General features: G+C 43.4%; 2 protein-coding genes, 2 long non-coding RNA genes and 2 other non-coding genes across 7 annotated transcripts in view; 3 read left to right on the top strand and 3 right to left on the bottom strand.

Moving 5' to 3' along the window:
- Window positions 1-47: 47 nt before the first annotated feature.
- LOC132470494 (nuclear factor of activated T-cells, cytoplasmic 2-like) lies at window positions 48-9,107 on the bottom strand. Its single transcript, XM_060069160.1, has 10 exons — window positions 8,780-9,107; window positions 7,192-8,251; window positions 6,587-6,758; window positions 5,460-5,662; window positions 4,806-4,978; window positions 4,048-4,188; window positions 2,890-2,945; window positions 2,575-2,707; window positions 1,626-2,390; window positions 48-789 (listed from the first exon to the last, which is right to left on the bottom strand). The coding sequence occupies exons 1-10, from the start codon at window positions 8,892-8,894 to the stop codon at window positions 737-739; spliced, it is 2,871 nt and encodes a 956-aa protein (XP_059925143.1). The 5' UTR covers window positions 8,895-9,107; the 3' UTR covers window positions 48-736.
- A 3,219-nt stretch (window positions 9,108-12,326) lies between these two features.
- LOC132471044 (uncharacterized) lies at window positions 12,327-12,799 on the top strand. Its single transcript, XR_009528745.1, has 2 exons — window positions 12,327-12,521; window positions 12,574-12,799. It is a non-coding gene; the product is annotated as an uncharacterized LOC132471044 (long non-coding RNA).
- A 3,374-nt stretch (window positions 12,800-16,173) lies between these two features.
- Window positions 16,174-16,246, bottom strand: trnar-acg (transfer RNA arginine (anticodon ACG)). Its single transcript has one exon. It is a non-coding gene; the product is annotated as a tRNA-Arg (tRNA).
- Window positions 16,247-17,780: 1,534 nt separating this feature from the next.
- Window positions 17,781-18,973, bottom strand: LOC132471183 (uncharacterized). Its single transcript, XR_009528782.1, has 3 exons — window positions 18,632-18,973; window positions 18,242-18,508; window positions 17,781-17,874 (listed from the first exon to the last, which is right to left on the bottom strand). It is a non-coding gene; the product is annotated as an uncharacterized LOC132471183 (long non-coding RNA).
- An 816-nt stretch (window positions 18,974-19,789) lies between these two features.
- The window catches only part of eogt (EGF domain-specific O-linked N-acetylglucosamine (GlcNAc) transferase), an 82,505-nt gene continuing 76,346 nt past the window's right edge, over window positions 19,790-25,948 (top strand). The window contains exons 1-7 of one of the 2 annotated variants that reach the window (XM_060069718.1): window positions 19,790-19,877; window positions 20,664-20,922; window positions 21,867-21,967; window positions 22,130-22,192; window positions 22,740-22,848; window positions 23,628-23,722; window positions 23,825-23,929. In XM_060069718.1, the coding sequence (XP_059925701.1) occupies window positions 20,716-20,922; window positions 21,867-21,967; window positions 22,130-22,192; window positions 22,740-22,848; window positions 23,628-23,722; window positions 23,825-23,929 (680 nt within the window). In that variant the 5' untranslated portion in view covers window positions 19,790-19,877; window positions 20,664-20,715. The other variant, XM_060069719.1, reaches the window with a different exon arrangement.
- On the top strand, window positions 22,141-22,213 carry trnar-acg (transfer RNA arginine (anticodon ACG)). The gene has a single exon. It is a non-coding gene; the product is annotated as a tRNA-Arg (tRNA).

Genomic DNA, 25,948 nt, shown 5'->3' with positions numbered 1-25,948 from the left:
CCGTTATTGTTGTACATCCATGATTTGACACAATAGTAGTTATTGATATCAATATGAAGGACAGATGCTCATTTGACTGAACAGATGCCGAGCATCTAATTTCATGACATATGACCAAAACAACAACATGCAACATCGAAGGTATGTGTAGGTAAATACAAATGGATATAAGCAATACCAATGTAAAGCATTTTAATAAAAATAAAAAAAATAACAAAATATTCCAGCTCAGATAGTTTATAAATGTCTGTGAATGGTTCTCTATAATAAAAAATATTTCTTGGCTTTACATAGCTTTCAAGGGACCCAAAGACGCTTAACACATAGGCGACAATGATATATTAATACAGAAACAGAAGGTTATAGCAAGGTTGCCAAGATGGCAGAAATTGACTCGAAACAATAGGCATTGGTGAACATTGTTTTTAAAAAAAAGAAAAACGTCCAGAAATGCAGCTTTGCCGATAGAGAGTTGCTATATATTCATACCAATGAATCCTCCTATGTGCATTACCAAGCTTACCAAAAGGATATCTACATAAACCAAAGGAGGACCTCCTGGGGGAGGTCCCCAGGCTGATTTTTCAAACTTAGACATAGAGCCTTCAAAAGATGGATTCCTTCCCAAAAGTCAATCTGGCAAACTAGTGGGTGTGCCACTTGGGGTCCAGACATGATCACCTGGCCCTTTAAGGGCGAGCGGGTGGTTCTCTTCAGTGTAAGCCAGAGCTGCTTTCTAAGAGGCTCCTCCGCTGCGGGCTCCTAAGTCTCTTTTAATGATGTCATGCACTGAAAACACAATACAGAGTTTTTATTAGGCATTCATCGAGGTACTTTATTTAACCCCAATAGGAAATTAACTTTGAAATTAGTTATTAAGTATACTGAATGAATAGTTAATAACTTTAAGTAATTGTAATATTCACAAATTCTACACCACAACAGCAATTTACAGTCAGATTTTTGCTATTTTTCAATAAGAAGGAATTGGTTACCACAAATTACCACAAGGGGGCCCTAGTTATTATTATTATATACAGTGTATACTATAAAGAAAAAGTTGATAGTTAAGATGCCATTAAGGATTAAAGTTTGAGCATGCAAACCACATTTTGAAATTAAAATGGTTAATGGCTAACGGAATGGTTAATTTGCATCTACAGCTTTTAAGACTAATCAAGCATGTAGTAGACCTGGGCCGAGGCTAGGTTGCATTGCTGAATTCTTTGCCATAGAATCTACATGTATTTGGTTACATACTTCCTATTTTCTACCTCTCTGTCAGCCTTATTGGCTAGAGATGCAGCCCTCTTTGTTTGAGTGCAGATCTCGGATCCTTTGCTTGCTAAAAAAAGATGATGAATCTGATGATGATGAATTCTTTAACACAGAGTTCCTTTTTCATAATCACTCGGCATAGCTCCGTTGTTAGCCAGTGGGTTGAGATCTAGGTAATGGACACACGTGAACCACAAGACACGAGATAGTAAAAAGTGTAGAGACAAAGTTATTGAATCCTACATGCGGACATGAAGGAGGAGATGGATACAAATGCATCCCACTATCAGGGTGCCCCCCCTCTGCATGTGGCCCTTCAAAGTCTGATCTGCATGACGTCTACTCACCGTCCTCGAGACACACCTGGCCTGGGTGTTCCTGCTTCACCCCTCTCTCCCCCGCCACGTCGTTCCAGGGGCGTCCCGTCCCGGCCTCCCCTCTCTGGGTCAGCGGGGGGTGCCCGCACAGCTCCGGCCGGCTCACAAACACCTTGTCTGCACCTCGTCTCTGAGCACAACTCGAAGACGACGACGACGACGACGACGTCGGAGGGGACTTTCCCAGGAGCCCCACGGTGTGTGAGTAACCCTGGTGCCTGGGGGCCACCAAGCAGGCCCCGAACGGATCACTTCCTTCAGGTAGTGCCGCCATGGTCACCGCTCGGTAGCTTTCTCCCCCGCGTTGGAGTTTGTCGCCGATGGCGACGCCGTTGTCGAGGCAGTGGGCCGGGTTGGACGGGTGATGGATGGAGAGATGTGGCACACCGAGGGAGGAGCAGAGGCGCTGGTGTGGTTCGGCGTTGTGCCTCAGCACTGGGTAGCAGCCACCGATCGGATCAGCCTGGTGCTGGTTCCAGGCGTGGTAGAGTTGACTCGGGGTGTTTTTGGACGGGTAGAAGAGCAGCTCGTCTTCCTCGTGGTACGTGGGCATCGGCTCGTGTATGGCTGCCGGCACATGGTTGTTCACATGGTATAATATCGGCGGGAGGTTGCTGGCATTCGATAGGCTGTCGTGGTGGGGGTGACGATGGAGTGACCTTTGGTTCGGGTCAAAGGCTTGAGGGTCTACACAGCCGTACATATCGTAGTTGGTGAACGGTTCCGTTTTAATGGCTGCAATAGAAGAAATAACGTTAGAATTATAAAACAATATATTATTACATAAAACAATAATATTAATACTGATCATCCTCATCATTTTGTAAATAATACTATTTTTGTTGCCGAGGTAACATCAACAGTGTATCCACTTTGAGCGAAGGCCGTGCTGGTCAGAGGATTCAAGTGGTAGGCATACCTTTAAGGGGCGTGTAGATGAAATGCTGCGGCTGGCTGCGCCTTTTCTTCCCGTTGACCACGTAAAAGTTGACTTTGGCCACTTGAGAAATGGTCGGGTCTCGATATGGAGGAACCGAAACGAACAGCATGGCCTACATGTGGAAATGCAGGAACATGTGTTGTCATATATAGATAAGTACTTAAGGACAAAGACAAGATAACTTCTGAAACTAGGCAACAGACAGCAGAGAAATAGACAGACAGCCGGACTGAGAAACATCCAGAACCTGAGACAGGTGGAAAGACAGACAGCAAGCCAGGAAGTTAAACTCACAGGCTGGGTCTTGTCACGGTCCACATTGGCCTCAACTTCCCAGATCTGCTGTCCATCTGTGAGATTCATAAATGTGAATTAATGCATGCATCACTCATACTGGTAGATAGGCTATGAGACAGAAATGTAAAGGAAAACAACCAAAATTTAATAAAGTTATACAAATGGTCAGTGTGTCCCCCTACTAGGGTAGACAGAAAGGGGGAACACTTTTTAAATTTGTCTGGTTTCAATTCTTTTTTTTAGACCTCACTTTTCACCTGATGCGATCAGCCCACGCTTTGACAAAAAAGCACAAGGAAAGAGATGCTCTGCTTCTTTATAGCTCAGTGTTTTCACCGGTGAGTCCAAACCACATCCTGTTACACAAAACCCCAACACTAAGCAGAGCACAACTACACACACACACACACACACACACACACACACACACACACACACACACACACACACACACACACACACACACACACACACACACACACACACACACACACACACACACACACACACACACACACACGCACTCACACACATGCACTCACACACATGCACAGACTGAACCTTCACTACTTTCAGACTCAAGTCACCTCACGCATCTCTGCGTGGGAGAACAGGACTGCACAGAGGCAGGTGTGAAATTTCCGTATTGACGTAAATGGCATCGTTCTCTAATGCAGTGTATGTGTGTGTATGCCAGCGGAAGCTGATATGCAAATGCTAACCCCATGCAAGGATGCAAATTCTGCCAGTGCAGTCTTAACATAGTGTCAGTGATAGATAAATAAATGCTGCATTAGCATAGTATTGCTAGCATGACTGTAAACCTTCATATTATTTTCACCATGCATTATTACAACCACCAACAGCACTGAGGGACTAGGTAGCATTACTATTATGTTCTACTTAAAACGTAAATATATAACTAATAATACAATGATTCTAGTAAAATACAGCCTTTCATCCAAAATAACTAGGCAAGCTCTTAAAATCAAGTGTAATTTCGTTATAATAGCTCTTGCTTAATGTGATGGATGGATCTTTGTTAAAAAATAAACAACTAATTTGACTAGATTCAAGACATTTAAGAGGCAGTTGCTTTTCTTCTTCCTAATACCCTCTCTTCCCCCTCCTCCTCCTCCTAGTGCACCTTCTCACCTTGCATCCTCTCTGAGAAGATGACCTTGGAGTCTGAGTTGAAATTCTGTCCAGTCAGAACCATCTGCTGACCGCCCAGCACCGAACACTCGTCAAGATCCTGCCTCTCCACTGCCGGCAGCTCCTGGGCCGAACGTTGAGCTGCCAGGAAAAAGTAAAATAACAAAGACAACAACAGATATTCACCGTGAGCACATGGCCAAGTATGTGTTCTGGAAGAGGCTCCACAGATGATTACAGTACGTCACAAATGAAAGTATCGACTGATGGCTACTCTAGCGGTTCTAACAGTCAGACCCGGAAAGCAAAGCAAGAAATGTATTTTAAGAGATATAGGTCTATTGTTGTTTAGTGTAGGAAAAATATCTCACATTGGCCATGCCAACTAGTTAAACTGTAGCTTTGTTCCCTTTTTATGAACCACTGGAAATGAGCATGCATACATTTAAATACTAATTAGATCTCTGTTGTGTATCTTCATCCAGATTTATGGTGGACATTAAAGATGGATCTTTAACTTCTTTAGATCGATCTTTAAAAAATGGCTTTTACTATGTGATGTTTATATTACAATTCACACAATGCATTGCAGTCTTACCTATTTCTGTATTTCATTCAGTATTCTGTGCTTTTGTCTTCTAAGGTACTTCGTAACCTATTTTCGAAAGGTGCTTAAAAAATGCTACTGTGCTAGACAGATAAAGTTAGCTATCATAGCTATTCCTGTTGGAGTAAACATCCTGAGGCTTCTCACGCACAGCACTCTATAGGCAGGGAGGCCACTTGGAGGGAGATGAAGCCGCCGGGGGGCTGAGGTACATGCACCCGGAACACCAGGCGAACGCGCGTGTTCTTCCTGCCGATGTCCGTCTCGCTGTTCCTCTGCTCGATGTCGGCATTGCGCAGCTTGAGGATCCCAGCGCAGTCGATCCTGTCGGAGGCGGACAAGACGGACACGCTCGTCGGACCCTCGTCTTCTTACAGTGTAAGAGTGTGTCGTTGTTGTTGTTTCTGTTATGGTTGATTTAGTTTATTCTTTGGTCTCTTTTTAAAACATCCATAGTGTAGACGGCAAAAAAGGGTCATACAAATATACTAGAATTTGGGTATATAGAGTGTCATTACTCTAATTTCACTATTTCATGAATATATTAAATAAAGGGTAACTTTCCAATTGAACCCTACGTTTTCTGAATTGACATACTCATTTGTCAGCTCAGCGACTGCGAAACTCCTACCTGTTTCTCCTACCCATTCCTCTTATGCACGCGATGAAAACATTTAAAAGGTACAATAGAAATTCTCCTTGAATGAAAAACTAAAGGAAAAGCGTGAAGACATGTCTTCCACAAGGAAAATGAGGACGTAAATAGATAACCCACGAGGGTGGAACGTCATCTCATTGTACTCACAACGCTGTCATGTTGTTCTTGGGCTCCAGGGCGATCTCCAAGACCTTGGTGCCGTTCACCATCCTCTCCAGGCTGGCGGTGGTGACCGTCTTCCCAGTGATGCGGTGCACCTGGTAGAAGGCATGGGGCTTCAGCACTCGCTCATCGGCCATCCCTATGAAGACCTGCAGGGCCAGGGGCCCGGCTCCTCGGAAGCCCACAAGCTGGGAGACAAGAACCAATGTTATGTGTGTGTGTGTGTGTGTGTGTGTGTGTGTGTGTGTGTGTGTGTGTGTGTGTGTGTGTGTGTGTGTGTGTGTGTGTGTGTGTGTGTGTGTGTGTGTGTGTGTGTGTGTGTGTGAAGAACAAAACTGTACAAGAACAAAACAACACCAAAAAAATAAATCAAGATATTAATTTGTACAAAAAATTGGTTCCTCAGAGCTTTATATGACTTCAGCCTTTCCATTAACAAGTACGCACTTCATTCACACTTTTGACATTATAAAGATGAATTTTAATAATCCCAGAGGGGATTATCCTGTTTGACTGATTAACTCTGTTGATTGTTCATAGGTTGGATACCATCAGGATAAAGCAGATTTACAATGATAATGATAATAATATGAATAATATGAATAATAGTAATAATAATTGTAATGATATTAATAATTTCAATAATATAAATAATAATAATCGACATTGATAAAAGCATGCCTACATGGCTGTGCTGTGAACCGTTTTAACGCGTATTGCCTTTTGTTTCGCTTTAAAGGTGATGTTTGTCAATAGATGTGCCATTCAGCCCATCTCATACCAGCGTTTGTCTATCTCACATCTACCATGTGGCGACACAAGGCTGTTTGCTTCATTTGCATGGTTGTGGTCTTCACAACTCAAACCTGTGGGAGATAATATCCGGGAAATGCCAGCTCTCTGTACTGAGAACCTTTGCTCCAGTTGGTAAACCTTTGGGTTTTAATGATGAATATTATGAGTTTTGTATCATTGTCCTACCAGTAGGAAAGACAAGGAATATAAATGTTATAGTTAATGGTTTCATGAACCTATTATACTTCTCTGTAGAGACAGTGCAGCAGTAGTCAATGGCTTGAGACCCATTCTGCACAACCAATAAACCACCGTACCTGTATGACCGGATGCCCTCCATTGGGGGTCTTGACAGCCCCTCGGCTGCCCTCGGTCTCATAGTGGGCTCTGTGGTGCGACTTGGGCTGCTGGTGGAGCACCAGTTCATAGGGACCAGACTGACTGGGCAGGGGCCACTCCAGAGACGGCGCTGTAGCCACAGGGAGGCCACTGTGATTCATGAAGGGGTAAGGGAAACATGAGTCACCAAAGGAAGGAAAAGACAGAGAGATAGAGAGTGTTATCTGAGAGGAGATAGAGTGTGTTATCTGAGAGTAGATAGATATTTACAGCACCATCACTGGGGAAATACACTCGTTATTTGCGGTGGCTGTTTCTGAAGCATCACTTTAAGCTTCTTGGAAACTGCAATAGCAGTTTTGCAATAAAATCGTGCTTTGATTATACTTCATAATTTTTTGTTTGTCTTTTGTTAACTCTGTATCTTAATAAGTACGGCCATTCTCTGAAATGGCAAAACATTCAACAAGACAACTCTGGCGGTCAATTATTTTTAAGCCATTTGAATCTTATTTCCTCAAAACCCTTCCGGGTCAGCATGGAGTGGATAAGAATCCACCACCCCAGCGCGGAAGGAACCCACCTGTAGACTTTGTGGCCAGCGGGAATGTAGGGCGGCCAGATATGTGGGAGCAGATAGAGGGCCTCAGCGGGCTGGACCTCGGCCCCTGCTCCGCTTCGCCTTCCGTCCCGGTCTGTGATCCAGCACCGCCCGTCTCCATAGCTACGGTCCTGCCTCTGGGCCTGAACATACACACAGCTCTCCTCCGCGAAAGACTCAACCTCCTGCAGGTTAGACGGAGCGGCTGCTTTAGGTAGACCGGGGGAGATGAAGCCGCCCAGCATGTCCTCCAGCAGGCTGGAAGAACACTCCCCGGCCCGGGGCAGGGGCTCAGAGGACCCCGCCTGGTAGTGGGCAGGCAGGTAGGTTCCGTGGTGTTCCGGGCCGGCGACGGATCCGCTGGGGATGGGGCTGGGGCTTCGAGAGCGCTGCTTGACCGGGGTGCCACCGCCCAAGCAGGGGTGGCCGCCATGCTCCTGATCGTAGCGCCGCTTGCCCTTGGGTGACACGGAGCGGGAGCGCTGGTGGGGCAGCGGGGAGGCGGCCCGGTGGTGCTGGGGCACCAGGAAGGTTTCTTCTGTGATGCTGGTGCGAGGGGAAGCCCCCGGGGAGGAGTGGGCGGAGAAAGTGCCCACGATGCCCTGGATGCCCCGACCCAGGTCCAGGGCCGACAGCGCGGCAGCACCGCCGCTGCAGTTGGCCGGAGAGATGTTGGGAGACACGGAGGGAGAGCAGCCTTCGAGGGGCCAGCCGCTGGAGGAGTTGCTGCTGGCCGGGCTGACACAGGGCTGGTCCCTGTAGGGTCCCAGGGCCTTGGAGCTGGGGCTCCGATCCGACACGTTGGAGCTGAGAGTGTCGGCCGACGGTGTTATCTCAATCCTGGGGCTGGGAGCGGGGATGATCCCCGGGCTGGAGGCATGGCCCAAGGAGGGGAACCCCAGGCTGGCCCTATACTGACCGACTGTAGCCAGAGTAGGTGGGGAGGGGCTATGGCTGGATGCTGAGTGGACTGAGCTGGGGATGTCGGCGGACATGTGCAGCGCCATTTCAGGGTGATGGGTGTCATCATGCAAATTATGTCCTGGATCAAGTTCAAGAGTTTGTTCAGCTTTAGTGAAAATGTTTTGCCTACAGTTGCGTCATACATAAGTACAGCTTTCAACATTTTGCTTTAAATGGATTAAACTTTCTTCCATGTTTTCTTTTGATATGACTTCAAATGTGGGGTATGGGGAAGCACTTATTTGAGGCAGCTGTTTGGATATTTTTTGAGGAAGATCACGTACCGCATGCATACTGTGCGCATACTGCATGTAGGCTACTGAAAGTATAAACGCCTAAAAGTACTTGTATGCCGGTAGACCTACTTAAGTAGAGGACGTGTAAGCTATAAGTATTACCAGTAAAAATTGAGCATTGTGGCTAAATTATGAGATCATTTAATTAAATGTTTTTTGTACACCTGTCTTTCATTGACCTCGATAACATTTGTATATTAATATCACAAAAAAACGATAAGACATTATAACCTCCTACTAGGCATATGCGTTATAGGTAGGTAATTATGATAGTCAAAACCAAGCCAAAGAACAAACACAAAAACACAAACCTTGATCAGGATCGGAGGCGAAACCATCGCATAAAAACAGATCTGAGAAGTCCAACTCTTGTTCACCAATGTCATGAACAAGGGCTTCAGTCGCTTTCAAAGTATTAGAAGTCATGTTTCTTTTCTAAAATCGGGATCCATCTAAGAATTTACCCCAAAGTTATGCTCAAATACCACCGTGAAATAAATTATCGCCATATTTCTCAATAATAATAATAAAAAAAATCAAACTACGCTATCTGGGAATGAACACCGCTGACTAAATCTATATGTGCTCAAACGGAATCCAACTCGCGCTCGTCACCGTGGCGCGTTAATCGCTTCCTGTATCTGCTAAAGATGCATCGTGCATGCGGTCCGTGCATAGGCTTCATATGTACAAATATCAGAGCACAGCATACACGGACTGCACGCGTGATACAAACACAGTGTCATTAAGTCTCAAGATACCGTAGATATTCAGAAACAATCGTTCGTTATGAACATTTTCTATATTTATATCCCAATTTGTTTGCTCGGTGATTCATGTTCTGTGTATAAAACTGAGGTGTGCAGTACCTACAGGTGGAGGAAAAAGCTCATTGGAGGAGTAGCATCCAGCTGCAGCACCGGAGCCGGGTGGGCACTGTGGCTTGGCAAGGGGCCTGTGGCGTGGAAAGTCAGGGTTTTCGACATTTTGCGTCCAAGTCGGCCCCTAGCTGCCCCAGTCGAGTTTTTCAACCCTAATCTTTCTTGTTAAATTTCAATAAAATATATATACATATTTTTTACAATATATTATTATATATAAGTATGGATAGATAGATCGATAGAAATAGATATATCACATGCATGTCAGTTGGCGTCTTAAGCAAAAAATGGACAATGTCTTCATTTTTTTTAAAATACATTAAATGGTGCAATAGTATCTTCTCTAACATAAACCATTACATCAAACTGCTTCTCCATCACACAGCTCAATGTATTGCTAATCGGTTGTATATTCTAGATTATTCAGAGAGTAGCCTACATTGATATAGCCTACCTAGCAAAAAAACTGAATAGAAGGACGTTTTATTAATAGTAACTTCACACACTGAAAAGATTTCAAGGAAATCTCTGTATGCTAATGGTTATCTTAAAGCAACTCGTAATCATCAAAATAAATGCTGGCAATGTACTTTTTCTGCTCCCATGGAGAATGCAGATGGCCTGTATGGTAGGGAACCCAGACACACGTCACATGTTCATATACTGCCATACTAATTCCATTATTGTTTTAATTCCCAGGAGAGTAGGTGTCTACTACCTGTATGCTGACTGGGAACAGACTGCAGGACACCTAATCTGAGGACACAGACCGTGCAGCTGCTCGAGGACTTGGCCATGGACAACATGACTGCTGTCATCTCCACTGCACCCCCTGCTCTGTCCTCCACCAGTGGTGCCTGGCATGCTACTTACCAAGTTACCTCCTCCACCAACCCTTGCCCAATCCTCCAGCAGTGGTTCTTTGGCCTCTGTTCCACCTCCTCCTTCTCCACCACCACAACCAACACGGCCTGCCCAGCCCTCCACCAGTGGTGCCTGCCCTACCTGCAAACTCTTTCAGGCAGTGGATTTAAACAACATCCCGGTCCTGGACAGGGTGGGCCGCCTGGCAGAGTATCTTGTGGGGCTGAGGAACCAGACCAGCCTGGCCCTGAGGAACCAGCATCAGCAGCATCGTCTGCATGTGGAAGCAGCGGATTTAGGGGGTGGCCAGGGGAAGCCGGGGCCCCCCTAGACTGAATCGCGGACACCCCATTGGCCACCCATGTCGTAATTTCATTTTTGTGCATTTTTTATAATGTGCAAATTATAAAAATATTATATTTTTTTTTTATAATTTTGCATTTTTGCAGACACTTTATAAATGTATGTCTGCCTCTTATGTCCACATCCAGGTGAACAGATGGCCTCTAATATTGTGGAACCGACTTAATTAAACGTCCCGCTGCAGTGGTGAGGGGTGAGGGCGGGACGTAGCCCATGACAACTGTTTTTTATGATTGACTCATACTTGATAGGACTCTTGAACAAGCAGTGCATTCAAGGATTGGCTGTTGCAGGCTGTCACTCGGGTCCATTCGTGAACACAAACTGGCCTCGTCATTGGCCATCAGGGGAACCAATTATTGGTCAATGCAACTTCGAGCTCGCAGCGCAGGTTGAAAGCTGCGGAGCTCGAAGTTGCATTTAGAATTGTTTACTACTGTAACGACACCGACAATCCAAAACCCAAGTGGAATCTAGATGGCAAAAGTATGTATTTCAAAACGTGAGCAGCTTTTACTTCTTCGCCACCTACAGAGTTTGTTATGTACGATTATTAAAATAAATCCATGTTATTTCCCATAGACATCTGACCGATGGCAGAGCCTCGGAGGCGGGACTTATTCTTCAGAGGCTTAGCTTTTTACCTCAACGGCTATTTCTTAAAGGCCCACTATGCAACTTTTTTAGCCAAAATTACATTAAGTATGCAGGTTGAGAGTTATGCTGATGGTTCTGCATCCATTTCTGGGTCGATTGGTGGGTGGGTCATTTACCCATGTCGCCTCTCCAGTGAAAAAGCGCATATGCAACTTGCTCTGTTCGGACACATAGACATCTTATATGATGACATCTTATATCTTATATTATATCTATAAGATGTCTATGTTCGGACCGACACAATCCGGATGTGACGCAGCGGAAGTATCCTCGGAAATGTAGTCAGATTGTAGTTTCGAAAATGCTTTACGGCACAGACACACACCCAAACATGGCACCGGCTAGATATAAACAGCCAGTTGCGAGGCAATTGTTGCATTCATCATGGATCAATCGACTGATAAGGGACCCAAGAGGCGACCGTCGGTGGAACAAAAGAAGAATGGACCAGAAAAGAGATCAGACACGAGTGAAAGGGGAACTATGCAACTTTTTTGGCTTGATTTACCTTAATATAACAGGCTACGAGTCATTGCGATGGTTCTATTATACATTTTTGTTCGATTGTTCGTTGTTTCGACTCACCCTTGCGCATCTTGGCGGAGAAAAGGAATATGTTTCTGCCGGCGACCCGCCGCCCACTCTCGCGGGAGTCTCGGGTCTCGCGAAGTAACGAATTGCTTTACGGCACAGACCCCCAAACACGGAACCGGTGTTGTGTCGAGATGTGTTTCCCCTAGTCCCAGATAATGACTGTCAGGATGCGTTCCCCCTGTTCTAAATGGTCAAATTGAATGATATCAGCCTGAAAATCACAGCACTTATCTGTTGTGGGGAAATAAGTCAGCAGTATGAATTTGAAAGATGTGTGAGCCTCCTTTCCTATGGAACAGAGGGGGAACAGTATCTGACAGTAATATTCCAAGCTGTCAGGATGCGTTCCCCCTGTTCTAAATGGTCAAATTGAATGATATCAGCCTGAAAATCACAGCACTTATCTCTTGTGGGGAAATAAGTCAGCAGTATGAATTTGAAAGATGTGTGAGCCTCCTTTCCTATGGAACAGATGGCCTTTTCGGGTAATTTCGGACGGGGGCGGGGACTAGGGGAAACACATCTCGACGGGGAAACAGATCTCGACACAACACCGGCTCGATATAAACACAAGTCACTAAGGGATTGTTATATTCATCATAGATCAGCCGACTAAAAAGAGACAGACAAACCCAATGTCGGAGGAACAGAAGAAGAGAAAAGGGAGACTGACCGGCAGAGAGGCCAGACACGAGTAAACGTTGGGCAAGCTTTTCAGGAATAGCGTGAACTGAAAGAAAAAGAAGACTGCAAATCAGACGCCGACCCGGCCGTGTTGCTTTTGAAATTGAAAGTACCCTTGGGTGGCCTTTGTCTTCGTGGTATTCTTGATGTTGATAGTCTCTGTACAAATGTGTTTGCTCAACCATTTTGTTGTGAGCCCTGTAAAAATTGTTTTATCGACCGTTTTGTTGTGAGCCCTGTATGTTTCTAGCTTGCTTGGTTGCAACCATATAAACACCTTTGTTTCCATGGGTGTTTTGCTGTTCGTCTGTCTCGTCCCCCAGATACAGACTGAATCCCCGAATCCAGGTTCTTGTTTATTGAGATTATTATGTTGACCAAACCTCTTACACTGATTGTTCTGTTCAACCTAAGATAAAACAATTATAATCTAGGATATAAATTCTCCCCGTCAACTATAAAAAATTATGGATTTATGTTTATTGCAATACAAATACACCCTTTTAAAAATGTATAACCTTGCCTACACTTTATGAACATCTACTTCGGACATGGCTCCACGCATTCGCCAGCTTCTTTGAAAACAAATGCACATGGCCCGCGTAGAAGTGCATGGGGAAGGGTCGTCAACGAGTTGTTACGACAGTGTTGTGAAATATCTACTACGAAGCTGTAGGGGGCGCTGTGTAGAGAAATGTGCGTGCCAAAACTAAGAAAACAGCGAAGAAATTCCCGAAGTTGCATAGTGGGCCTTTAAGAAATGTCGATTCTGTGGAGAATTTGAATAACGTCTTTGGTAAGTTTGTTTACATTTTTTAACTTTAGTGAATGTCACGTTAGCTTAGTGCAGAAATAGACATACATAGACGCTGTTTGACCTGCAGGCTAAGTTCAACGTTACCGACGGCTCCCCTCCCCCATTCGAATCGGTTGACTCGAAATCTGTGTGAAAGTTTTTGCTTTTTTTTAATTTCTTTTTTAGCAAACCGTTTGTGCTAGCATTACCATTGAGGAAAAATCACATAGAAATAAGATAGAATTGAATGTTAAATTAGCCCCTAGCTATCTTAACACGACGTTACCTGAGAATGTAGCTTAGACGTCGATTGAAGCTGAGGGCTATTTTTATCTAAATCAGCTCCACTTTTGGCAGATGTTTATACCATGGCCTTTATGACCATATAATAGCATCAAGCAAGCTATTGGAATGTGTGTGTGTGTGTGTGTGTGTGTGTGTGTGTGTGTGTGTGTGTGTGTGTGTGTGTGTGTGTGTGTGTGTGTGTGTGTGTGTGTGTGTGTGTGTGTGTGTGTGTGCTGGGTGGCGATTGTCGTATATTGTATATTCCTATTCTCTAATTTATCCTGAAGAAGCCTACCTGCACAGTTGATGTAGGCGGGTGTTCCTAAGCCTCATCTTGTCATCATAGTCTCTATGATGTTTCATTACGCCAGTGATCTGATAGATCGATTACGTTATTCATCCCCAAAGGGAAATTACAGTGGCAATTTAACATTTAGCCATTTATCACAACAGTCACAACGCTAAGCATCTACATACACCTACCCATACATGCATTGATATAGTAAAAACTACAAACAATATGTACAAGTTGAAGATGTATACATGTGAAAGAATCCTACTGCACTACTATGTATACAAATATATAGCATAGGTGCTTAGATAAATATTCTGTTTGCCTTCCCTTTCTTGCTATTTTGTTATTATTTTATGATGGCTTTAACATTGTATTTATCTAACAGATATGGAGCCAAATCTTAGAAAGAAGGCTGACTGGAGGGTCAATATAAATGACTCTCACGAAGCTAGGCGGTTGAAGAGCCGGGCCCAGCCATGGTCGCGTCCTCTTCCACCAGATGAGGTGTCGGAGCTGCAGCGGCGCAAGGCCTGGACACAGAGGATGAGGTGTGTGTTCTGGGTCTGCATAAGCTGCAGGTGGGCCAGTTCAGGGGGCAGACTTTCAGTCGGGTCCTTGAAAATGCTCTGAGGTATGGCGGGTCTCTAATGGTAAGCTCAATCCCACCCTAGAGCCCCTTTCCTCCCTGTCAACCCTGTCATACCTTACCCTAACACCCAGACCCCCTTTACGTTTGCTTTCCCTCAGTAGAGTCTCCACATGCCCCTCTCCAAAGACGGCTTGTAACAGGACCGGGAAGGCAAACAACTGCAGGAAGTGTCTGGTGCCCCGGACTGCAGAGACTGGCCACAGTCAGTTCAAGGGGACTATTTACTGCGTATTATGTTGAAGACCACAAACGTTGGGTGATTCCAGGCACATCACTGGTGATGTGTCCAGAGGCATCAGTAGATGTATGTAAGCAGTACATAACCGTGGTTATATATTTTCACCAATCTTTGACATGAGACTTATTTGCTGGTTAAATCATTCTAAACATTGCAACATACTGTAATATATATTTGAGTGTGCGTGTGTATGCATATATATTGATCATATATTATATATAAAATATATGATAAATAAATATATCTTTTTTAAATGCTTATATTTACCAAGAGATCTTTAATTCATCAATAACAGCATCGATCCCTGAAAAGGGCTGAGCCCACCTTAACCCCCCCCCCCCTCCTTAAAAACCCAGTAATTTTTGTGATGACTAATATTTATTGAAGAAATGGTGTAATAATAATGTCGTGAGCAGCACGGGAATGACCAAGAAGTTGCGTTTGCAACCCTCGTGGCCCATACTCTACACGACCATGAGTTGCCTTTGTGTAAGCACACCCCGCGCACTCACATGAAACACAAATATATCGGGCACAACCACCAATACATCGGTGGCGGTGCCGCCGACCCTCCCAGGATCCGTTGCGACACTTGGAGAGGAGAACACGGCCGTGATCGCCGCAATAATATAATAATTTGTGAAAATAACGTGAAAGTAAGTAGGAGGAGCTACACTCTGATTGGTAGGATAGGATGTCATACAAGCGGGGGTGGGACCAAGTTTTTAAATGGTGAGAACGTGGCGACGTACAGCTGACCAGAGCTGCAGGAAGCTGCGTGTTTGTCGAGGTAAAGCACCAAGATATACAAAAAAAAAAGCTTATTTTCATCGTATCGAATCCCGGTAGATCCTAATTCGTTATGACCATAATATGACTACTGTACATTCATATTGTCAGAAACATGTCCAGATCCTTATGCAAACTAATAATAATGTTGTATCAAATATATATCGTATTGTAATAAAGAATGATAAATAAAGTTAGTCGACGTAAAGTGCCATAAATAACGTAATATACATCCTGATCTCGTCGTAACGAATCCCGGTCGTCCCTAATTCGTTATGATCATAATATGACTACTGTACATTCATATTGTCAGTAAATATCCAGATCCTTATGAAAATGAATAATAATGTTGCATCAAATATATATCGTTGCCGGTCGTCGCTGTGTTCACCAATGAAACTAAACCATGCCGGTGTGATTAGTGCCCGTTTTATTAAAGCATTAAGAGGCCATGTTAACAGTGATTATAGAGACGTTAATATCACTGTAAAACATAGTGTCTAAGTGATCAGGTTCCTTATAAATGCTGTCCAAGCAATAATAATAATACACTGAGTGAAACACAAGTGAAAAAATAAATAGAATGGATGAGACTGAGAAGGAAAAGGATCGAACCAGCCAGGAGTCGAACCTGGAATCTTCTGATCCGTAGTCAGACGCGTTATCCATTGCGCCACTGGTCCGCTGTATGTTGCCTCGCCTTTGAGTCGATATCGAATCTACCAAGAATTGGCCAATCACCGCTCCTATCATCTACGAAGAATTGGCCAATCAGCGCTCGTATCATCTACCAAAAATTGGCCAATCAGCGCTCGTATCATCTACCAAAAATTGGCCAATCAGCGATCGTATATCGCTGTTACTACGAAGAATGACCTCGTGGACATACGAACCCTGGCCAATCAGCGCTCGTATCGCTACCAAAATTTGAAATGTTCAAGCGTGACATTACGAAAAACTTCACTTCACTTCAGTACTTTGATTTGAAGAGTGACATTACAAAATTACGAAAATCTTCACACCTTTCATTTGATTACTTCACTTCACTTCTTACCAACATTTCCGAGGTAAGTCAGTCCTTTCTAGCTATTTTCAATACGAATAAATTGGCAAATATCACGTTAACATATCCGACAAATGCCAAAAGTCTGCTTCGACGATAGGTCGTCGTTCATCATTGTAACGTGTATGAATTCGACGTATAAGGTAATGTGTATGTTCAGTAATGCATTTTATTGAATAGGTAACGTTAGTTGTATTAGTTTTAACATTTCAAAAAAGCCCGTTACCGTTGGAACACGCAAGACCAGTAAACCAGAGTGGTAGATATAACCGAGTGGCAACACTTCCATTGGACTCCGTTGTCGCGCCTACTTCCGGGGTATGGAGCCTTGGATCATCGGATAGTTCCAAACAACCATTTTACGGCGTAGGAGACCATTCATTTCCATTGCTGGCCGCCGAGTAACTTCTGAGGTAAATTGATTAAATAGCTACCTCTTTTGAATCGTCAACTGTCTATATTGTATCAGAGGACCTTTATGATGCATATACTGATATTTATTTGTAAATACACAGCGTAATTATATATATATTTATCTTGGTAGACGACCGATTGCCTGCTAGTTTGTTAGCTCGACTTCACCACCTGTGAAGGTATCTCCAGGGGTAAATTGATTTAAATAGCTACCTCTTTTGAATTGTCAACTGTCTATTGTATTAGAGGTCCTTTTATGATGCATGTACTGACATTTATTTGTATATGCACAGCGTAATTATATATATTTTTTATCTTGGTAGAGGACCAATTGCCTGCTGGTTTGTGAGCTCGACTTCGCCATGTGAAGGTATCTTCTACACCAACAATTACGAAGTTCAGCAGTGAATCTAACTTTTATTTAGTTGGTTATTTATGTTGGATTACTAGGATCATTTAGGTTGATTTTAAGGACGGGTTTTATGATGCGATAGCTAGTAGAAATAACAGTGTGTTTGTTACAATTATATCCTGGAAAGGGTGATGTTCAGCACATGAAGCCCTACAGATGCCGCCGCTTCAACAATGCTGATTATGATGGGCGGTGAATTTAACCTGTATGGCTTTTTCGTTTTAACTTCTTGTTGACTGAATTGTTTCTTTCTTGGTGCCAAATTTATTCTTTTTTGTTTTACAAGAGCCCTCTCTGCTCTTCTCCTCATTAATTGTTCTTCTTTTTTCTTATTAGGTCCTCCACAGTCGCCCCATCAGTCCCTGGCAGTCTGGTCCCTGGAGCAGCTGGCCCTGGGGCAGCTGGCCCTGAATCAGCTGGCCCTGGCAAAGTGGCCTCTTGATTGCTCTGTGTCTCCTGACATGTCCTTTTCATCGCTCTTGAAATCCACCTCAATTTCTCCCTCAATCTCTGTAATAATTACAAGGTAATGTTGCTGTTATATGTATTTTGCCTTTGCATTTGCAACTACTGTCATCTCCAATGTAAGCCAATGTAAGAAAATTAATTAAAGCGAATCATTTCTTTAATGTGAATTAAATCATCTGCCACAATCAGAAACCAATAAAATGTATAAATGGATCTACCGGCAATTGTTAATTGGGTAGAAATGTGTCGATTATCTACATTGTGTGCAAATCCTCAGAGAATCCCTGACCTCTGGTTGTTTTTTAAACTGAATGTACAAACATGAATTATGTAATCTCATTAGGAGTGTAGTCTATCCTTGAATTACATGAAATGGGGAATATTGTTAGCTGCATGGATCATAGCGAAGTTTAATTTGGTGAAATATGTGTGGTCCGTTGCACTTGGTTCTGGAGGCACCCTCACAGAAGGGGGTTTCCTCCTCTTCGGCTTAGGGCGATGAATGAAAACTGTTGGTACTGCATCGGGCCTCAGCTTCAACATCCCTTCTCTTTTTGTGGCAGTGAATTGGTCATCTTCAAAGTGTACCTTTATAGGTAGGCTTTTAAGATCAGTTTCCATTGCACTTCAAATATCATTGAAAAGTCATTCTCTACACTTAGAATTATTATGCCCTTTGAAATGCTATCAAGTGATGTGAACATTACTTACATTACATAGTTTTTGACGGTTGCTGACCCCTGTCACTTGTACGTTTTGACGGCTGACCATTGCCATCCATTTCTTCCTGCGCTCTTGGTCCTTGGGGAAGCCATACATGTGGTAACCCTTCTCGGACCGATTGGAGCATCCAAACGCTGCACAGCCAACCATGGTATGACCATTGATCTAAACCAATTTTGAATTTGCTCAGGGCTATTATAAGTATTGTAATGGCATAAAGTATAGTATATTTGCAACGTTATATGTTAATGGTTTGCCCTAAGTATATTATATAGTGTTCCCTGCTGTGTCCATTGTTGAATCTGTTCACACAATCACACTCACTTGTTCTTGTCAAACTAATTGTTTAATAAAAAAAATAACTCATTCATCCAAGCGTAATGAGTTGTTATTCTTTATATTTGATACTTTGTGTGGCTCATATCTTAAAATGATCATTGTAAAACATCTTGATTACTTTGATTTCAATACAGATGTAGGGTAAAAGTTAAGGTTAAGCCAGTATGCTAACACGAACGTGAAGCTTTCCCTCAAACTTAAAAACGTATCTAAGTAATACTTAGAGATAGCTTTCAGTTGTCCCCATACCACTCTAAATGTAAAACTGACATTAACAAATATGCAATAATGCCATAACAGTCAGACAAATACTTGTATGTGTTTTTTGATTTATCTTTTCATTGGAGATCGTTGAAAGGAAAAGGGACCGTCTCGACAAGCTCTGGATAAACGGACTCTATCTGTGAAGGGATAATTAGCCTAGATAGATTAATACCAAAATCTATACCCAATCAATCTAACCAATAGTTAAGGTGGGCTAAAAAGGGAAACATTCCCTAAAAGAGCCCGATAAGCTTCCAGTGAGTTCCAGTGAGATATCAACACATCTTACCTGAGGGAAAAGTTATCATTTGCACAGCACAGTTTAGGGACGAGAGTTTGTCCGTGATGTTGTTAATTTAGTCCCTCATCCTCTCCGAACAATCCCTGCAGAATTTCAAGCTATTGCCCAACATGTTTGAATAGTATTTGCATTTTCCTGATTCCTTTTTTTTTTAAATGTTAAATGCTACATGCCATTGCCAGCATGATTTCCTCCATGTGCTGTGTAGACCAACAGCTCCCCCTGGTGTCTGACTATGGGTATCGTAGACCGGTGCGAGGTTTCCGGTGTTATGGCGACCTGCTACATCAACATCGCAGGGTAGCCCAGGATAAGAAGTGACCAATTCGGGTACATTTCGTGATGAACCTTGTATTAAACTGCTACTTTTAGGTCTTCTTCAAGTATTTCCCCGTGATTAATTGTGATGAACAGACAGTGGTTGTGTGCTGATTGACGGCGGGAAACGGATTGCTTGACTGTCATCTGCTCGTGCTCTAGGTTAAATGTTGAATAGTTGAAGTACGGCTAATTAATATTTCCTAAGCTATGCTTTAGGAAATTGTGAATTGCTTTGCAAAACACAAAAAGAACCGGCATTATGACATAGCTTATCTCTCAAGGGACTGTTCGAACTGTTTGGCGAATGTGTCAAGGTTTTTGTTTTATCCATCACTTCTTAGAGAAACGTTTACCGGTAGCCTGACGTTACGACGTTTTACTAGCATATTGCATATACGTCATGCGTACAATTTTGTAATTTAAACGACATTATGGAAAAAAACGTTGTGTTTTATTTGAGGAGGATCCCCCTCATCCACTATACGATATATGTAACATAATTATAACATTTAAGGCTCAAAGCCAGCTACACTGCCCGTTCATTGGCTCCTCGAAGAGGCATGTTCTCTCGCACTTTGTCTGACGCTCAAGTTCCACCTAGCTTAGTTATGACTGCCAAGACAATCGCAGGAAAACGGCCACTAATATTTCCTGAAGCCTCTACAGTTCCTTGAAGCTCCCCGGAGTCACACACCAGCCTGTACCCACATGCTCGTAAACTGCTGCTCTTGACCCTCAAACCAAGAGCCCTGCGTCTGACCATTTCCCTCCCCTTTTGTCTCCCCTCTAACTCAGAGGGCTGTGAAGAGCAGTCATCATCTCACATGAATGTGAGGCTTGTCCGACTATGCTGCTGCTGCTACTAGCGCTGGCCATAGTCGTTGCGTCAACTTCGATCACCTCCGCGGAGCCTGGGAAGCTTGGCCACCGTCCAGCGGCACCACTGTTCGACTACAGCAGCCTGTCTCTGCCCCCAGAGCACATACCCTACTTCCTACGCAACAACCAGGGAGTCTCCAAGCTCTGCCACCAGGACCCTCTCTGCCCTTTTAAAGTAAGATATTAGCCTTTCTGTGGGTGGGTGTGTTCATCTGTGTTAGTGTTTGGATATGAGGTGGAGGTAGATTGTTTTACTGACTACATTCATACTTGTCTGATTTTCCCCTTCCATTCATTTGTTTTCATTTGTTAGAAATACAATATTCATACCCTGTGAAAGATTGTCAGAGCTAGAAGCATTCAGCCATGGAATAGAGAGAGATCTCAAACGAATCATCATGCGGCAGAATACAAAGCCAATGTAAAGTTCAAAAGTAATAACTGACCAGTTTTTAATGGATTAAGGGATCTGCCTTTTACCAGGAATATTTGCACAGTAATTGTTGAGAACAAAGACGTGTGATGACTGTTTTGGTGTATGCCTCCAGTCTAGTGTATTATTTCCCTCCCCATTATTGGAACTTGGTAGACCTTGGGTATATAGTGCTGGTGGTGGTTGAAATAAATGACTAATTCATTCTTTTGTTTTAGTTAATTTTAGTTAGGCCAGTGGTTCTCCAACTATGGTACGCGATGCGCTATCAAGTGGTACGCAGAGGAATTAGAATTTTATTTTTGTTAGATTAATAACTGCTATCAAAATACTAGTACGAATCAATACATTTACTATGAGATCATGTTCTCACTTGCTGTGTGTTTATGTGTATGTGTTTCTGTGTCTCTGTTCTAGTGCTACCACTGTGTACAGCTGACAACAGCTAACAATAAATAATATTATTTTTAAGAATAAATGTGCCTCCTTCATGAGACGTGCTCAGCTGAAAAGCGCCACAGGCCTACGCTACTGTATGTTGTTATATTATGTAACATCTGTCATAATGGTGGTACTTTGAGAGACAAATATCTTCTGTGGTGGTACGCAGTATAAAAAGTTTGAGAACCATTGAGTTAGACCCTTGGAAAGTCTCTTACTTAGGTTTTTCATATGCCCTTACACAGGATGCACTGGGGAATCTGTCTGCCTGTTGGGGCTATGAGAAGCACTGCGCTCTTGAGAAGCGCTTCGGTTACCCTGTGTGCTCCAAAGCTGATGTCAGATGGTAAGTTTCCAAGCTGGTTGTCCACAAACACATGGTTAGGTCGTTGTTTTCACCTTACAGTAACGGTCAGACTTATGGCAATGTCGATGTTCTTGCTTTATTGATTTTTAAATCCATTGGGGGTAGGACACGAGGGGATTTTTAAATGTTCATCTCCTGCAGTTCTTCACAGAGGGCCAGTGGCGCAATGGATAACGCGTCTGACTACGGATCAGAAGATTCCAGGTTCGACTCCTGGCTGGCTCGCTCTAACTTTTCCCTCAGAATCTCTTAAAAATTGGTCTCAAATTGAAGGGTTAGCAAGATTTATCCTACTAGTATCCAACTGAAAGAAATACCAGACTTCCCTCCAAATCCCCTCCCCGAAGAACTGCTCTAGCCCGCTAGCTTTAGCATCAGGTCCAATTATTGTTCACAGGTAGTCGGGTAGGTAGGTACACCATCAGGTAAGCCAAATAAATGATTGGACAGGTTTCTAACAGGCTTGGGACAGCCACAGACCCCATTTAATTACCCCCTTTTTTTTTTTTTGGAGCATATGATTTATTGATTGCTGTCGGGATATTAAGAGAATTTCAACAAATGTGACAAAATGTGATGTAAATGTGATGTGAGCCGTGGGAAAGAAACACTAATTATAGTGAAAATTAACTAACTTACTAGTTTTTTCATACATTTAATTATCACAAAAGACAATGTGGTATTTTAGAACTGTAATCTAACTAATTATAGAATTTATTAATCTTCAGTATCTGATGTTAAACCCCTACAGGGCTCCGACGGTGGAAGCAGCCCGGGATCTGTTTTGGAAGCAGGGAGACTTTGGTTACGTCAGGGAGCGGCTCTCTGAGATGGAGACTCTATGCGCAGCTAGCAGACCTGTGAGTTCACTCATATCCTCTGTTCCGCAGGATGCACAGGAGTCAACAGGAACAAACAGTAGCACAGATGTAGAATACATAAAGACGGAGCACTATGGACTCAGTATGTAAAACGTTTGTATGTAAGGGATAAACCATGCTGGGTTATCCTGTTATTATTGTTTGTCCTTCAATAAGGTTGTACATTATTTCCAATAACAGGACACCCCGTCGTGGTTTGTTCAGGTTATACCACAGTTACCAACAATGATTGCATCTTAAATACTTTCAGCTATAACATTATTTTTTGGCTGAATGAGCTTATTTTTTTTTTTTCCTTGTCAAGAAAACATCTACTAAACATAACTATGTATTTGACCGTATATTCAACAATGCAGTGGCTTAATAAAACGTCTAGTTCCGGTCCTTGATTCTGATTGGCTCAAAGGCGTAGTAAAATCCTCGATTAACACGGATCTGTTTCGCATATGAATTTTTTTTGTATTAATACAAATTCAATAAATCACCACATTTTCTTTTGCTGTGTGTTTACTTTATGAAATCTTACGAGGTAGTTTTTAGTTACTGTTTTAATAACTTAAATTCAAGCATTAAGCCACTTGAAGGCCAGATTAACAGCTAGGGGGTTTCAGAGTAACATCGCCCCCTATCGGTTGATACATCGCGGTAAGCCATGGCCTCTCGTGGCTGATTGCTTGAATATATTGGTCAAGATGTTCAGTTGGTGTGGAAAACACTGGGCCTCATGCAATTAAATAAAGTTCTGTTTTTAATTATAGGGGGATTCATCGTTACGGTGCAGCCGCCACACTCGGTTCTGTCAGGCGACCAACCTTTACTTGGACTTACGGAGCCCGCGCAGAGGTCACGAAAGGTCATGCCACTGCCTTATCTTGACATTGGTGAATGCCAGGAGTTTACAGCGAAAGTATTGTTCTGTTTCCCTGTGTGAACCCACCTTGTGTTTGCGGTGCAGGTATAAGGAGGACTTCATCCAACACGGAGAGATGGGAGGGCACTGCAGTCTGAGCAGAGCATCACTGGCGGCTGAGGGAGATCACAAGAGTCCGCTGCAATCTTGGTAATGCATGATACACTGCACAATGTTCAAGTGCTCCCTAAATGTCCAGTAGAAAGACACAGTAACGTCTGATGCAGACTGACGTAACTTAAAGTTACCGAATGCTCGATACAAAAAGTGGTCATTATGGCTTTCATTGCCTTTCATTACAAGACCACCATGAAATACAATTCTATGACTTAAGACATATCTATAAAGGATAGATCATCCCAGGTACTTAATTCTTATTCATGGTTTGCGTCCCACATGTGTTGAAAAGAGAAAGCTCTTCAAAATCATTGTTCCCTGACTGGGAATGAAACGCATGCCCCGGCGGTGTGAGCCCCAAATCCTAACCACTAGAACATCAATGAGCTATGTTGGGTTCATCCTGGCTGATATAGAGTAGACTGGGCAGAGGACATTGTTAAGAGTCATTTCATTTAGATTTAGATGGGCCTGGAAATACAACATACAATACGTTTACATAAAGTGCCAGACCAGTACATGCTTAGAGGAAGTGCTGCAATGAGTCAGGTATTAAGTTCCTTTAAATTAATTTCAGACATAGAGTTGAGTTCCCTGACCGGGAATCAAACCCGGGCCGTGGCGGTGAGAGTGCAGAATCCTAACCGCTAGACCACCAGGGACCTGAGGTCATGTGGTCAATGCACTATTTTTTTTAGAATGTACACTTCAGGAATACAGGGGATGATGCACAGAAATTCCAGAATTCTGTCAATGAAAGGAAATTTGACGTATGTCTTCTGGCAGTTTTAGTTATATTATCAGTCAAGAGATGTTTATGTACTGTCAGGAGATGTATAGGTTAACATCTCTTAACTTCTGATACAAAAGTTTGCTATTAGCATTTACATTTCTGTGTTTACTAAGATGTACACAATAATTGAAATTAATATCTTTGGATAGTTGACCATTATGTAGAAAATTGCTTAAAGGTTAGTTCCCACCGGGTATCGAACCCTGGCCGCGGTGGTGAGAGTGCCTGTTACGGTAGGGTAGCATGTGCTTAGGGTTAGGGTCAGTACTGACGTCACACAGAGGGGGCGGTGTTGAGGTTCTCATCACAGGTAAGTAGCAACAGCTGAGGGGGAGGTCTGGAGAGTTTGAGACTAATGCCGCTTTTCCACCGCACATGTAGCTCGACTCGACTCGACACGACACGACTCGACACGACTCGACACGGTAGCAGCACGGGTCCTTTTCCACCGCAAATAGTACCTCCTGGACGTGGGTGCGGTCGGCTGCGCGAAAGGGCCGTGACGTATTTTTGTACGCGACGCAAACAACACCTACGCAACCCACACATGGACAGAACCCACATAACAACAATGGAGGACATCGATGCGATGGTATTCGTGTTCGTATTATTAGCTGCCATGTTGAAGAAGTTGAAGAAGTGGAATATGTTGGCTGCGGCGCTGCTATGGCTGTTACCAGCATGGTTGCCATGTCGCTCTCGTGACTTCGTCACACTCTCTGGCCAATCAGTGGCCGGCCGTCTGCCGACGTCACCTTTTAGCATCGGCTCAGCTCGCTTGGAACCTAGAGCAAGGCGGTACTAGAAAAAGCAGCCACTTCAGGTACCAGATACCATGTTTTCGCGGTGGAAACGCAAAAAATGCGAGCTGAGTCGAGTCGAGTCGAGTCGTGTCGAGCTGGTACCATGCAGTGGAAAAGCGGCATAAGGCCCCGTTTACACGAAGGGAAAACGCAGATATTTCCACGCGGTTTGGCCTCTCATTTACACGAAAACACAGTTTTTGTCACAGAAAACTATCATTTCTAAAAACTCCCGCCAAAGTGGAGATTTCTGAAAACGCCGGTTATGTGTTGTCGTGTCAATGGGGGGAAACGGGGTTTTAGGTTCTGAAGCGTCACATTATGCGCCAGGAAATGCTTAACGTCATATGAGCGCCCTATGTTTACAGTTTGTTTGTTACAGGAAGACGCTTGTGTTATTCGTTGTTGTTGATTCTGCGGATTCTGATTGGCTTGCATGGCTTTGATTGCACTCGA

Source organism: Gadus macrocephalus, chromosome 13, assembly GCF_031168955.1.
Source record: "Gadus macrocephalus chromosome 13, ASM3116895v1".
Classification (NCBI taxonomy): Eukaryota; Metazoa; Chordata; class Actinopteri; order Gadiformes; family Gadidae; genus Gadus; species Gadus macrocephalus.
Note: the sequence above shows the minus strand (reverse complement) of the source record. Positions and strands in the feature narration are given on the sequence as shown.

Coding starts and splice junctions, on each gene's coding strand:
- LOC132470494 (XM_060069160.1), bottom strand. CDS start 8,894: ATGACTTCTAATACTTTGAAAGCGACTGAAGCCCTTGTTCATGACATT. Junction 8,252..8,779: donor CGCCTCCGATCCTGATCAAG/GTTTGTGTTTTT, acceptor AACTTGATCCAG/GACATAATTTGCATGATGAC. Junction 4,979..5,459: donor AAGAACAACATGACAGCGTT/GTGAGTACAATG, acceptor CGCCTCCGACAG/GATCGACTGCGCTGGGATCC.